The 13345-nt window shown below is 29.5% G+C and overlaps 2 protein-coding genes across 2 annotated transcripts; both read left to right on the forward strand.

Annotated features, from left to right (window-relative positions):
- Window positions 1–1350: 1350 nt before the first annotated feature.
- Bma-rab-1 (Uncharacterized protein) lies at window positions 1351–5476 on the forward strand (the record flags this gene model as incomplete). The annotated part of the gene is made up of 7 exons (XM_001901909.2): window positions 1351–1373; window positions 1582–1702; window positions 2751–2798; window positions 3022–3117; window positions 3320–3451; window positions 4835–4903; window positions 5348–5476. The coding sequence occupies 7 exons, from the start codon at window positions 1351–1353 to the stop codon at window positions 5474–5476; spliced, it is 618 nt and encodes a 205-aa protein (XP_001901944.1).
- A 2271-nt stretch (window positions 5477–7747) lies between these two features.
- Window positions 7748–11495, forward strand: Bm2462 (Uncharacterized protein; the record flags this gene model as incomplete). Its single annotated transcript, XM_043081769.1, has 10 exons — window positions 7748–7867; window positions 8242–8376; window positions 8493–8650; window positions 9413–9505; window positions 9682–9861; window positions 9990–10174; window positions 10367–10491; window positions 10702–10932; window positions 11152–11277; window positions 11421–11495. The coding sequence occupies 10 exons, from the start codon at window positions 7748–7750 to the stop codon at window positions 11493–11495; spliced, it is 1428 nt and encodes a 475-aa protein (XP_042937703.1).
- Window positions 11496–13345: the final 1850 nt, after the last annotated feature.

Consider the following 13345-nt stretch of genomic DNA (forward strand, 5'->3'; position numbering starts at 1 on the left):
AAGTTGCATAACGCGAAGTATAAACTGTCGCGTAGCGATAGTGTAGATGACGTAGATTGGTAAGTTGTGTGATGTAGACGTGTTGCGTATTGTAATAGGGATGTGTGTTGTAAGGAAGTCTTTTTGATTTACACTTTATGAAATCGACAGTCTCGACTTTCTCTCAAGTGGTAATCTGTTTTGTGTATGGAATTAAGAATAAATTATGTTTCTTTCTTCTTGTAATTTTAGTATGTTTGAGCTCCAATATTACAAAAGGTAAATAACATTATCTACATATAGCACTTGACTAAAACAGTTATTGTAACGATAAGTCATTTGTATATCAATTAAGTGTATCAACTATGGCCTTTTTTCATCAAGTTTGCCATCATAATCGTCGAAGTATTCTGTTCTACCCCTGGTTAGAATCTGTCCTGCTTAGTGGCAAGTTTCTTATATTTGTAAGCAAGTTTCTTATATTTCTTGTATTTATACAGCTTTTTTTATTTGTCATGCTCAGAGTAGAGAGAGAATTAATCCTCTCTGAACGATTTATGATTTATGAAAATAGCTAAATTTGCTAAGCAGTGAAATATCATCAGTCCTTTTTATTTTCTTTGCCCTTCAGTTGCTAGAATAAGAGATTGTCCAGTACAGAATTAACCCAGGATCACCAAGTCTTTTTTTTTAAAGGTCACTAATTATTTGTTACCGGCAGTACTGAACTTTCGGAGATGATTAAGTACAGCGTAAAAAGATGATGGGATCAATCGCACCACAATTATGCGGAGGGAAATTATGCGATTTGGAATAGTAAAAATACCTGTTCTTTATCATTTGGCTCAGCTAAAAATAAGAGTAGTCTGATTAGGTGTTTAATAGTTCAAGAAGTACTTGAAAAGCATTAATTTATAACTTATTCACTCTTGTATGTCTGCCAATTTGTTCAGTTATTAGTTCGATGTTCTAATTTTCATCCTTATTATGATTCGAAATCGACTTTCTTGTCATCGTATTTTCAAATAATTAGGAATTTACTGCACCAAATGTTCAAATATTACTTGAATTTGATTGGCTGGCCAAGCACTATTAATTATTAGTTCTCTATGGTGCACTGATATAGCAGATAAAATTATATTCCTGGATTGTCATTCTAGAGCACTAAATTTTGATTCTGGAGCGCAAGTTTTCTTATGCGATATTTAAATATTGTTAGCCATCTCTGCTTTTATGTTAAGAATATTCAAAAACTAAGTTGCATAAACGATTTTTCGAGGAAACCGTCGAATCATTCGCTATGAACGTCACTTTTATACTTTTATCTTTTCAGACACACTTATTCCAAAGGGACTTGTTAAGTGTGAAATCATGGTTTCGATCAATCCCGAATAGTAAGTTTTGGACATCTCTGTTTACAAATTAATTTGACATTATAAAGCAGAATAATGCAGTTCATAATTAAATGTGATAAGTTAGTTGTATTGGCACTCATGATTTTTAATGAGAACGTCAAGTTTGATCACGAGCAAGTATTTTACATATAAGCTTTCTATAAATTGAGAAGGATTAACATCAGTAATGTGAGGATTATATTTTCAGTGATTATCTGTTCAAACTTCTGCTAATTGGTGATTCTGGTGTTGGAAAGTCATGTTTATTGCTCAGATTTGCTGATGATACTTATACCGAATCATACATTTCAACTATAGGAGTGGATTTCGTTAGTTATTGTTTACTTGAAGTGATTTAGGCCACATTGTCTCTCACTGATTTCAGTGACACACACTCGCTAATTGTAATGAAAGTAATTCCTTTGCAAAATTTGACTAATAATCGGTCATTTAGTTTAGTTGGGGCGATATAAATACTCTATTTCCAAATTGACCTTGTAGTTTTGGTTAGATTCATTCAACTTTCCTATTTTTTAACAACTTTGAATCACTGGTTGAGATAATTGGTTTACCTGTAGCCCATGAAGTAATGAAAATGAAAAATAGAAAAAGAAAATGAAAAGAAAACACTGCAATAAGAAATGGAGGATTTCTTATTTGGTTTAAGGAAATTAGGTTCCTTGTCCCGATGTAAAGGTAAAAATGAAGATAACATGATTATTTGTTTATTATGGCGTGAGCAGGAGTATGTCTAGCAGTCATAAATAATTTTGGCATTTTAAATGCTGTTTAGCATGTTTGCTTGTAGTATATTTTGCTGTTACTAATTTGTTGTATCGTTCGCCTACTGGCATCGTTTTCAGTGAAGAGTTACATTCTTCAAAATATAAAATTTTATTTTATAGTGCAAGAAAATTTGATATACGTCCAGGGATATTGATATAATGCTTTTTTGTTTATAACTGCGTGTTGGACATCCGTTCTGATGACATCGTTGAAGAATAATGCCTTTGTTGGATCTAAATTCTATTCACAATTAAATGTAATAAGAACATATGTTGACCGAAAGAGTTTTGAAGGAAAGCTATCGTGTTTACATTTGAAAAAACTGGTTTTAGTTTTCTATACCTTTTGCATTTGTTCTATATGAAGTGAATTTCATAACTAGAGTTCTTCAATGCTCTTTTCTCAAAGAAACTTCTGTAACACAGTGATATACTCTTTCTTTTTTTTTGTGTGTGTGTGTTGTTACTTTTTAATTTCTTTTCTGTGTTGAAAATTCTGAACTGTAGTTTTTTTCAGCAAGTTGCAAAGAAAAAAAATGCATGCACGAAGTGTTTCAAATATTTTGAAGTTTATATTAAAAATTTTTTGCAGAAAATTCGCACTATCGATTTGAATGGAAAAACCATCAAACTACAAATTGTAAGTATTTCACTCTATTGAATTCATAACCAATTCACCGAAAATTCGTGCAGTGGAATCTCAATATATATTGGTATGAATAATATTTCATCTCAGTGTCTGATCCCAACAAAACGCCTTCCTCAAAATTTTGTTTGAGTTGGTTAATCTCTCCTGATGAAAATATGAGTTCCAATAACTAAACCTAGAAAGCTCATAAATATATGGCACAGATTATTTACAGTGGGATACAGCAGGACAAGAACGATTCCGTACAATTACCTCCAGTTATTATAGAGGCGCTCACGGTATCATCGTTGTATATGACATTACCGATCAGGTTACTTTATTCAATGTTTATTTTAAAGTTCTTTTAGATTCAGAAAATAACTCAGCACAAATGATCGGTTGTTTAAATTTATCTTTTTCTAAATTAAACGTCCACTTTCATCCCTACTGCTATCGTTGGAAGCGAAGACCTGTGATAAAGACGTTTTAATGAGATGATCTGTGAATGAGCTTTTCATACACATTTATTACAGGAGTCATTCAATAATGTCAAACAGTGGTTACAAGAGATTGATCGGTATGCATGCGAGAATGTCAATAAATTGCTTGTTGGGAATAAGTGTGATTTAATAATCAGAAGGGCGGTCGAGCATAGCGCTGCTAAGGTTTCTCGTTTTCTTTTGACATTTCACGAAAAATACTGTTGAAGAAACTGACTAGCTAAAAAAAAGCTAAAAAAAATGAATCGTTATACCTCAGATACAGCATATTCGACATTCAGGTGCTAATATAAGTTTTATATATATATACAGTAATTTATTCTAGTTCAAATTTATTTCAAGGTGGTAGGTTTTTTGACTTTTGTCTATTTTCGACTATTCATTTGTAATTATTGCTGATAACAACTGTTTGTTTGTAGCACTAGAATTCTATGTTGGCATATATTTAATATTCAAGTTTCTTATTGTTTTAGAGCACTTTTCCCCTTTTGAACAAGGTGCATAAGTTATTGCTTAATACACTTATTCTTAGCATTTGGAAAAATTCCAGGTTGCTTCGATCATCATTGAAAGGGGTACATGTAAAATATTTCGAAATTAAAAGCTTTACTCTCTTGTAGAGAGCGTTAAATATTTTCACAAAATCTTGAATTTTGACTACAAAACATGTACGTTTTTGAAATTCTAAAAACTACTTATTTTCTTTGACTAGCTCATTAGATCAAATTGCTACGTTAGCATTATGCAATGTTTGAAAAAATTCAATATATTTCAACTGCTGATATGCTATAGTCTTTCAACAGTTGATGTTTACTGCATGAAATTCTAACTGTTGATGAAAAGTCCAATTGTCCGATATGTACAGACATGCCTAAAATAAGATCGATGAAAACTTTTTTGTGTTTATTTTAATACCCCAATTTCCTAAGACTCGTTTGTGACGAAAATATATTAAAGTCAGTTTTAAAAGTTTTTTTTGGACTGTTTGTGAATGGAAAAGAAATATTACTCTTAAAAACATTGAATAAGATATTTTATTTATTAATAATATAAATAAGATGACTGTTTTACAGAGCTATAAAAAATGCGCAAAAATAACGTTTCCTTTAATTAAAATCGCAATTTATCCGAATTGGGAATTATCGAGCTGCATTTTTTCTGTTGCTTACTGCATTCCAAGCTTTTCTGTAACTATTCCAACTCAGAAGGCTTTCTGCCTTTTTAACTCAAAAGGCTTTAGGTTCTGCTTATTGAAAAATATATGAAGTATAATCAATTGTATTATTAATTGTGTAAAATTAGTAATAATTGTATCAAAAGCGCTTGTGAGCCTAGAAAGGTTGATTAGCAGGCATTGGTGAGGTAGAGTTTAAAAGAAGTGCAGACGAAAGCAAAAAAAATGGAGGAGTGGAAACGTATCTTATGCTGTGTGAGATTTGCAAAACTAATTATGATTTTTTATATGCATTTTTCAAAAGTAATGACTGTGTATTTTCATATAATTGATTTGACTTCAATAAATGAAGTCGAGATTTGATTTTATTGTAGGAATATGCTGATCAATTGGGAATTCCGTTTTTGGAAACATCCGCTAAATCATCAACTAATGTTGAACAGGTAGGCTAATTTCTTTTCATCGTATTTACTACATACTGATTACGCTGAGTATTCAATTATTTGAAATAAATAGAGTGATCTATAAGAAGTCAGTTAATAATGTCGATAATACTTGTCAAAACTGATTGACAGTTTAGTTTTTTTTTTTTTTTTTTGTTTTGGGATCAAGCGTTTAGAGTGATATTTTTCCAGTTGTACAACTTTTGACTTTTGAAATGAGTTGAAACCATGCATCATTAATACCTGATTTTGAATTTTCGGTATGTAGATTTTCTACTAATGTAGATAGGAACATTTGAAAACTCTAAACTACTGTTAGAAATTTCTCCTTAATTTTTGGATAAAAAGACCGTTACTTTTCAATTTTTCTTTTCACAGTTTTGTTACTCGTGCTGTATTCTCACATCAATTGTTATTACAAATAATACTATCAGTCAATTTTAGGCCTTTTTAACAATGGCATCTGAAATAAAGAACCGAATGGGTCCAATCCAACAAGTTGGTACAGGCCCATCAGTGCGCATAGGGGGATCTCAACCTGTGAATGAAAAGAAGAGTGGTGGCTGTTGCTGAAAGTTGAAATACATTTCTTCTTTCAGCGATGACTATTATCTATTCCATATATCTTTTAAACAATCAAAAGATACATTTTTCAACTTTTCGTCCAGAATATTATTTTTATTTTCCTTTTTCTTCGAGCTACTTTTCAGTTTCTACTGTTTTCGTTAAAAAGACATTTCTTCTTACATTAATTCAGCTGTGATGTGAGTTTTTGTATTTGTTTTTACTTTTCTTCCTGATTGGATTGCTTTTTTTCGGAATTTTCCTTAGTTTTTCCTGTTGTCGAGACTCGATACTGTCAGCTAATTAAATGTTTATTTAACTTCTATTATTAGAGATAAAAAAAAACTCATGAGATGGCTGTTTTGGAGGTGAGTTTATCTTGTCATATTTTAATTCCGAAAACACTGGGGGGACGGTTGTTGGAGTGGCTAGTAGCTGGTTTTTAACTGCTTATAAGTTCTACTGTCTTCCTAATCAAATTCAATAGTCTTTTAAAGCTTTCTGGAGAGTTTTTACATTGTGATTTGGTGAGAATTATGACGTTTTTCAAGTCACATATCACATATTTTATCGTTTAGAAATGCTGTATTCAGTAGACGGTTCATTAAGAACTCTTTCAATCCCTTTTTTCTGTCTTACCATCTTTTTCCATTCTTATAATGCGAAAACGAATTTTTAATTATTGTTTACTTTTAAGCATGTTACTGATCCATGATTATAAAAACCAGTTACAGTTCTTGCGAAAAGTATTTACATGTCAATTTCTTTCCTACTTTGTGGTCACTAAAAAACAATGTTATCATTGTGGCATGAATGCATTAAAATTATCGTTATTTCATCACATAGTTTCGCAATATCATCGCTTTCATAAAGAATGGTTTATTTGAAATTTGTTTTTATGGAGTTTTGTTTTCCCAACTTATAAATTCATATTAAAATTTCTGTCTAGCTGAAGTAAATTTTTTTATATAATTGTACGCATGTTTTCCAAATGCTAACCGCCATTGATTGTATGCTGAAGTCTCATAAGTTTAATCAGTAGTACTATTAAAAGCTCTTGTGCATAATCCTTTGCTGATTTTTGCAGAAAGTTTATGGTGTTGCATTCAGTGTTTCTTTACAACCGATAAGTTCTTTTTTCCCTGATATACTGAGTAATTACGAGAAATTCTTGACATATACGAACTCAAATGCATCATATCAGTTCAATAGTAATAGTAACATTGTTAAGTATATACCACTATGTTAGTTTTTGAAAAAATAATTCCATTAAATGGATTATAGTATATTATATACCAGCATTTTTGGTCTGTTATTTTGTTTAGTCTTATTTTAATAACTGAAAGTTCACTTTTAGTTTAGTGGAGGGTTCGGTCATGCTTACGACTGGTTGGAAGTTTTTAGACGCAACAGGATTTATAAAAAATTAAATTACTAATCTACAAAGCTGCAACGATGGCTCCAATTCCAGTTGCCTCATTTCTCTTGAGGGCGGATTTCACCAGTCCCAAATTCCAGGTTTTTGGAATGTCCATTTTTGTTGTGATTAGAAAAGATCTACAAATTTAACAGATGCAACCAACCAAATACAAGAAATACGATACATCTTCAGTTGAATAGCATAAAAAAGAATTTCCGAAGTTTTTCTTAGTAATCCTGAGATATTAAAGAATGCCGAAAAAAACAGCTTTTAAATTGGTAAAATGGTGAAGTGAAAGGATGAAAAGGATGTCAGTAATAGTGTGATACTGGAAAGGGGTTGGAAAATATGGGAAAATGTCACTGATAAAGACTTTGGATTTAGATATATCAAGGAAAAAAGTGAATAGTAGTGCGGGAATTTACTTGAAAACAGGAAATTGACGATTTTTTCTTTTCATTTACTTTTTCCTTTCACTATCTTAATATTCAAAGTAGAAAGAAGGCGGAAGGGCGAAGCGGAAACTAGATAAAGTGCGGGTCGTGATAGTTGAGATGGTATTCATTAATTTTTTTTGGATTTCGGAATGTTTGGTAAAGTCTTATTTTTAAGAATATAATATAAGCGATGATCCAAATTTATTCTTCGCAAAATCCGTGGTGATATGATTTACACTTCGTACTACCATAAATGTCATAATAATAGCAAGGGTTGGCTGTTATGATATGTATTGCAAATTATTTCTAACAGATATTCATTCTTTTCGAGAAAGTAAATCTTTCCAAATTTATTATTATTATTATTATTCTATCAATCAAGGAAAAAAATAATTTGTCATTGAACGGTGCGTATAGATGACGATGTCATCAGCACAGTGCTTTTGGTTTATTTTTCTATTGCAAGCAATCGAGTATTCCAAACCGTGTGCCGATATAATTTTTGTTCTGGATGGTTCTGGAAGTGTCAAACAACAATTCAAGGTTTTGTAAATTCTTTGGATAACAATTTTAACAATTTGATTGGAATTCCAAGTTTAAAAAACAAGAATATGTAAAAATTAGGTAATATGTTTTACAAACATGGATAAAAACGGATTAATATGGTATTCTTCTGCTTTAAAGTTTTTAGAAAGAAATATTAAAATACATAAGTGATCTCTTCTTTCTCAATAACAGCTAACACCTTTTCTACTGTTAGTAGTTTAATAGTTTCATAAAAAAATGAATTAACTAATAGTTTCATAAAAATGAATTATAGTTTCATAAAAAAAAAAAAAAAATAGTTTCATAAAAAAATGAATTAAAAAACTTATAACTGAAAAACTGATATGGAGATTTTTTGGAAAATTGTTCAGCAAATGACTAATATGGCCAGTGATATAGCAAAACAGTTTGATATCGATAAAAAAGAACATCGGATAGCGATTTTGGAATTTAGTAGCAAAACAATCCTCTCCAAATGGTTACGATATCCTTTCGACCGAATTAAGGTAATAGGTCGGAAAATGTGTTTTTATAAAGACCACTTTTTCCTCAAAATGGAACCTTTATCTGACAGTTTCAGCTAAATTTCACTTTTTTAATTGTTCTTATTTTAAAACTGCAGACAAACAATGATATGGAAAAAGTGATCCAGAACTTACCTCACATTCATGGAACAACAGATACGGGGCGAGCTCTCGGTATCGTACTTCAAGAGTTTTTCCCTCAACACCGACCTGGCTTGTTACTACTAGTATTTATAATCACTGATGGCTACTACAGGTGATATCATTAATCACTGGCACTATAACATTAAATACAAGAATTTGAATAATATATATGTTTGAGACTCTATGAAGTCATAATACAAGAACTATCGTTAAGTAATAAGTAGAAGAAACCGAAGAAAAAAAATGCAGACTTATACTAGCTTGCATGATCAGTTCTATGAAATTTTAATGCCTGTATTTTAACCTGACTAAATCAAGCTTTCTGCTTTAAGCAATTAAATGAGTCTGCTTTCAATTTTTTGCAAAATTTACTATCTATCCATTTCATTGCATCCAGTAAAATGAGATCGCTAAATACATCCAAATAAATCACAAAATGAAATAAATTACCAGCCTTTTCAATAAAAAAAATTAGATTTATGGGGATGAAAACATTCAAGGAAATTGCCGTTTAATTAATTTTTTTTTTTTTGAAAACTTTTATTTTAATTAAGAGCAATTGAGTCATTTTTTTCTATTCTACTTATTCTTTCTTCAGTCACTGAATGATTTCTTAATTAATATCTTACTGTGATCGATGAAGGAATCAATGCATGGGGCAGAAAAGATGTACAAAAATTAATAATAATAAATAGCCGGAATTCTTAAATTCTAGGGCTTGTTTTGTGAAAAGTTTTCTAGCAGAGGTATTTTTTTTACTTTTTAAGAAGCTAAGTTTTAGTTTTCATGCATTTCTTAAAATGTGCATTATTAAAATAATGTAAGGTAGACGAGAATTAAACAAAAATAAAACAAAACATATTTATGTTTGCAGAGATTCTGAAGAAGTGAAGCAAAACGTTGCAAATCTCGTTGCTAAACCAAATGTTCAACTGTTTGTTGCAACTGCTTCAAGGCTGCATAACATGTAGATTACCTATACTTTATTTTCAATGTCTTCAATTTACAGTTTGCAATTCTAGCCGACAGATGTTTTAAAATAGGAAGATTTAAAGTCATATCAATAAATATAATCTTAATAATGAAAAGAAAGTGTCAGTTATATGAAACTATCTTTAATTCAATTTTTAATAATAATTTCAGACAAGGCTTATTACTTCTTGTTAACAATGACACATCACATATTATAATAAATACAAATTTCCTAAATAACTCCCGGAATATTCTGAGACCGTATAGTGAGTGCTTTGGTTTGAAAAGTTCCTTCATTAAAAAAAACGTAACTTCATTAGCGACAGCTATCACCAAACATCGAATAAATGGGTAAGTTGCAACTTGCAAATCAATATCATATATTTATTTAGTCGCTGCTATCAGTAATAAGACAATTCGTTTCCTCCCTAAAGTTACTCCTTTCCTCTTCGACAGCATGCATTATTCTTTCTTTGCAGGCAAAGAAATGTTCCCAAAACTAAAAAACATTTTCAAGATTTGAGACCGAAAGGTGATACCCTTTCTGAATTTGCTTTTCGACCAATTCATTTCGTTAGTGCATCTTCTGTCAGAACTGCTAATGTTTCTTCTTCAGCAGTAATGTCTACTACATCAACTAAAGATGTAGTCAATATCAAACCAGGTTTTTCCAGAATTATTTCTATTGAAACTAATTCAATTTCCCAATCTTTCACTTCCATTGATTTGATCCACTAGGAAGTAGTTTACAAATGATGAGAAACATGACTATTTTTCTCTATAAAGCAACGGCAGTAAACATTACTTAATAAATTTCATGCAAAATAAACATTGCTGTGGAAAACATTACATACAGGATGTTTATTTGACGTTGTATTTTTGATGGATTTTTCTGGCGGAGTGTCAGATAAGCGCGATATTTACATTGATTATGTATCAATTCTCATCAGATCCTTAGACCTTAACCGAACAGCTGTACATGTTCGTTTTTCATTAAAATTAGCCAAAGTTTTAACCCAACCATTTAATGCTTGATAAACTTGAGAATCTGAACAAAATTTTGGCTTGCACTCCATAGTAAATAATACTTCAATATTTTGAAAAGTTTTATGATTAGACATTTGAGGGACAAACTTGCTATGACCGAAAGCTGAGAAAGTACTGAGAAACAAGAACCTAATCGTTTTTAAGGTGGCAGCAATATATTATTCCGGTCCCAAACGAGCACGTACTCTTTTTCATTTACGTAAACATAGCAGGGCAGAAAATGCCATCAAAGATTTGCAACGAGCACCATCAAATGGTGGTACAACACGTACTGGTGAAGCTATTTATTACGCAACCAATGAATTTAATGAGAAATTTGGTGCAAGGAAAGATGCTAGGAAAATGATAATTATTTTCACAGATGGACATTCACAGGTGTTGATACGACTTTACTTTCTATCTTGGTTTCTTACTCTCCATCTTCTCTAGTTTGCTATATCCTATGAAACTAAAGCACATTTCTTGACTTAGTCACTTTAATATACTATCACCGATTACCATTAACTAGTTTCTTCATTGCTTCCAGTTCTTTTTTTAAATCCTGTTGCTCTCAATTGCATAATTTTTAATGAATAATTTATGCGCATTTTCTAGGATAATCCAACTGAAGCAAGTCGAACAGCCCGTAATAAAGGCATAGAGCTGAAAGCAGTATCTATAGAGGATGAGAATATACCGCCTGACACGAACCAAATTATTGCCATCACTGGAGATCCATCAGTATGCAATTATTTTTAAGTTTTCCAAAAACGTTTACTCTTCCCTATCCACTATGTAATATATTTGGTTTAACTTAACAGATATAGTGAAATGATTCCAAAATTGCATTTGTTATTTAAACATCTGAATTCTTCATTTTTCAGGACGCTTATTCCTCCAAAAACTTCAACAAACTTCAATCTTTTTTTGACGAGTATTCTCGACGATGTAAATTGTAGATAACACCACATATCTGTAAAATTTTCATGTAAATTGCATAATATTTGATAGATCTGATGTAAAATCAAATAAAATCAGAAACGTATGCAACTGGCGTATAGATCCTAAAAATAACAATATCACTGTTATTAATCAAGATGAAGCTATAATACATTTATAATTAGAAAATAGTACAAAATGAAACTGAGGAGTAATCAGCTTTTTCCCACAGTCAGGGGCTTTGCAGTGATTGAAATGTAGCAGATGTGATATAATATACTATAACATGAAATAAAATAATTAATATAATAACAATAAAATAATAATACGATAATATTATTATAATATAATATAAGAATATTATGTTATATTATAATATAATATAATATTAATGTAATAATATATAAAATAATGATATAATATAATATGGTGTAATAATACTATAATATATAATATAATAGTAGTAGTAATATTAATATTAATACGGTGTAATATATATAATATAATAATACAACGTAATATAATATATTAATATAAAGTATACACTATGTGATATATATTATATAATATACATGATATAATCTAATAATATAATGTAGTGTAATAGTAAACATAATAATATAGTATTATATATAAACTATTATTTATTACATAATAGTATTATATTAGAAATTATATAATATAGTATTATATATATTATGTATTATGTGTTATATATTATATTATTGTGTATTATATTACGTTGTACATTATTGTGTTATAAATTTAATATCATTATAATTTATATAATATAATATTATATGTTGTTATATATTATCTTATATTATTATATTACAGTTAAATATCATATATTATATTATGTATTATACTAACATTGTATTATGTACTGTACTAAGATGTATTATACTATGTTACTTATTATTATCATTACCATTATTATATTATTATTATATTAATATATTATATACTTCATTATATATTAATATTATATTAATAATTATATTATTATATTATACCAAATTATTATATTAGATTATTACTATATTATATTATATTAATATCATTGTTATATTAATATTATATTGTTACTACATATTACTATATTATATACTAAAATATAATATATAACTTATACAAATTTATTCAGAATTATTAATAAACTGTTAAGCTATTGAATGCTCATTTGAGTGCATGACTAGTTCAGATAAAAAATATTATTATGGAAGGAACAGTGTTTTCATATGTACCGACATGAAAATACCAATAAATCATTGATGCTCAAAGAAAAGCAACTTCATATCCAAGCTAAAAGTCATTTTAAAGTCTTCAATTAGGAATCAAAATGGATTTCGCGAACAATCATTTGTTTAAGTAGTTCAATTCAAAGTTTTCATTCATCTCATTTCTCATTTATTTAAACTTGTTTTGACTTCATGCCAACCGGTAATAAGACATATTTTTACGAATTATATACTAATGTAAGGTTGGTTTGACGACGATCCCACTCGTTTTAACAAAAACATTTCATTGAAGCGACAATAAAATAAACAAACAAACCACGCAGAAATATTGTCAAGAGTTTAATTTGGTTAGAAAATGGGAAAAAATTTTTATGTAAAATATTAGTTCTTTCCATTACAATTAAAAAAATGATTGTATTCTGGGGAAAAGAATGAAGAAAATGGGACTGATTAGAAGAAAAGAAGCTCTGAGTTTTTTGAAAAGCTCGAATATAAAGATATTAACAATAACGATGAGGTAACACAGTTTCTGGAAACTTGCATAGAAAAAGGTGAATAGATGACTTGATACATATATCATAAATTTATTACATCAAATTCTCCACAAATTAATAAAGTACTGAGAAAAT

Source organism: Brugia malayi (genome assembly GCF_000002995.4).
Source record: "Brugia malayi strain FR3 genome assembly, contig: Bm_v4_Chr4_scaffold_001, whole genome shotgun sequence".
NCBI classification, from domain to species: Eukaryota; Metazoa; Nematoda; class Chromadorea; order Rhabditida; family Onchocercidae; genus Brugia; species Brugia malayi.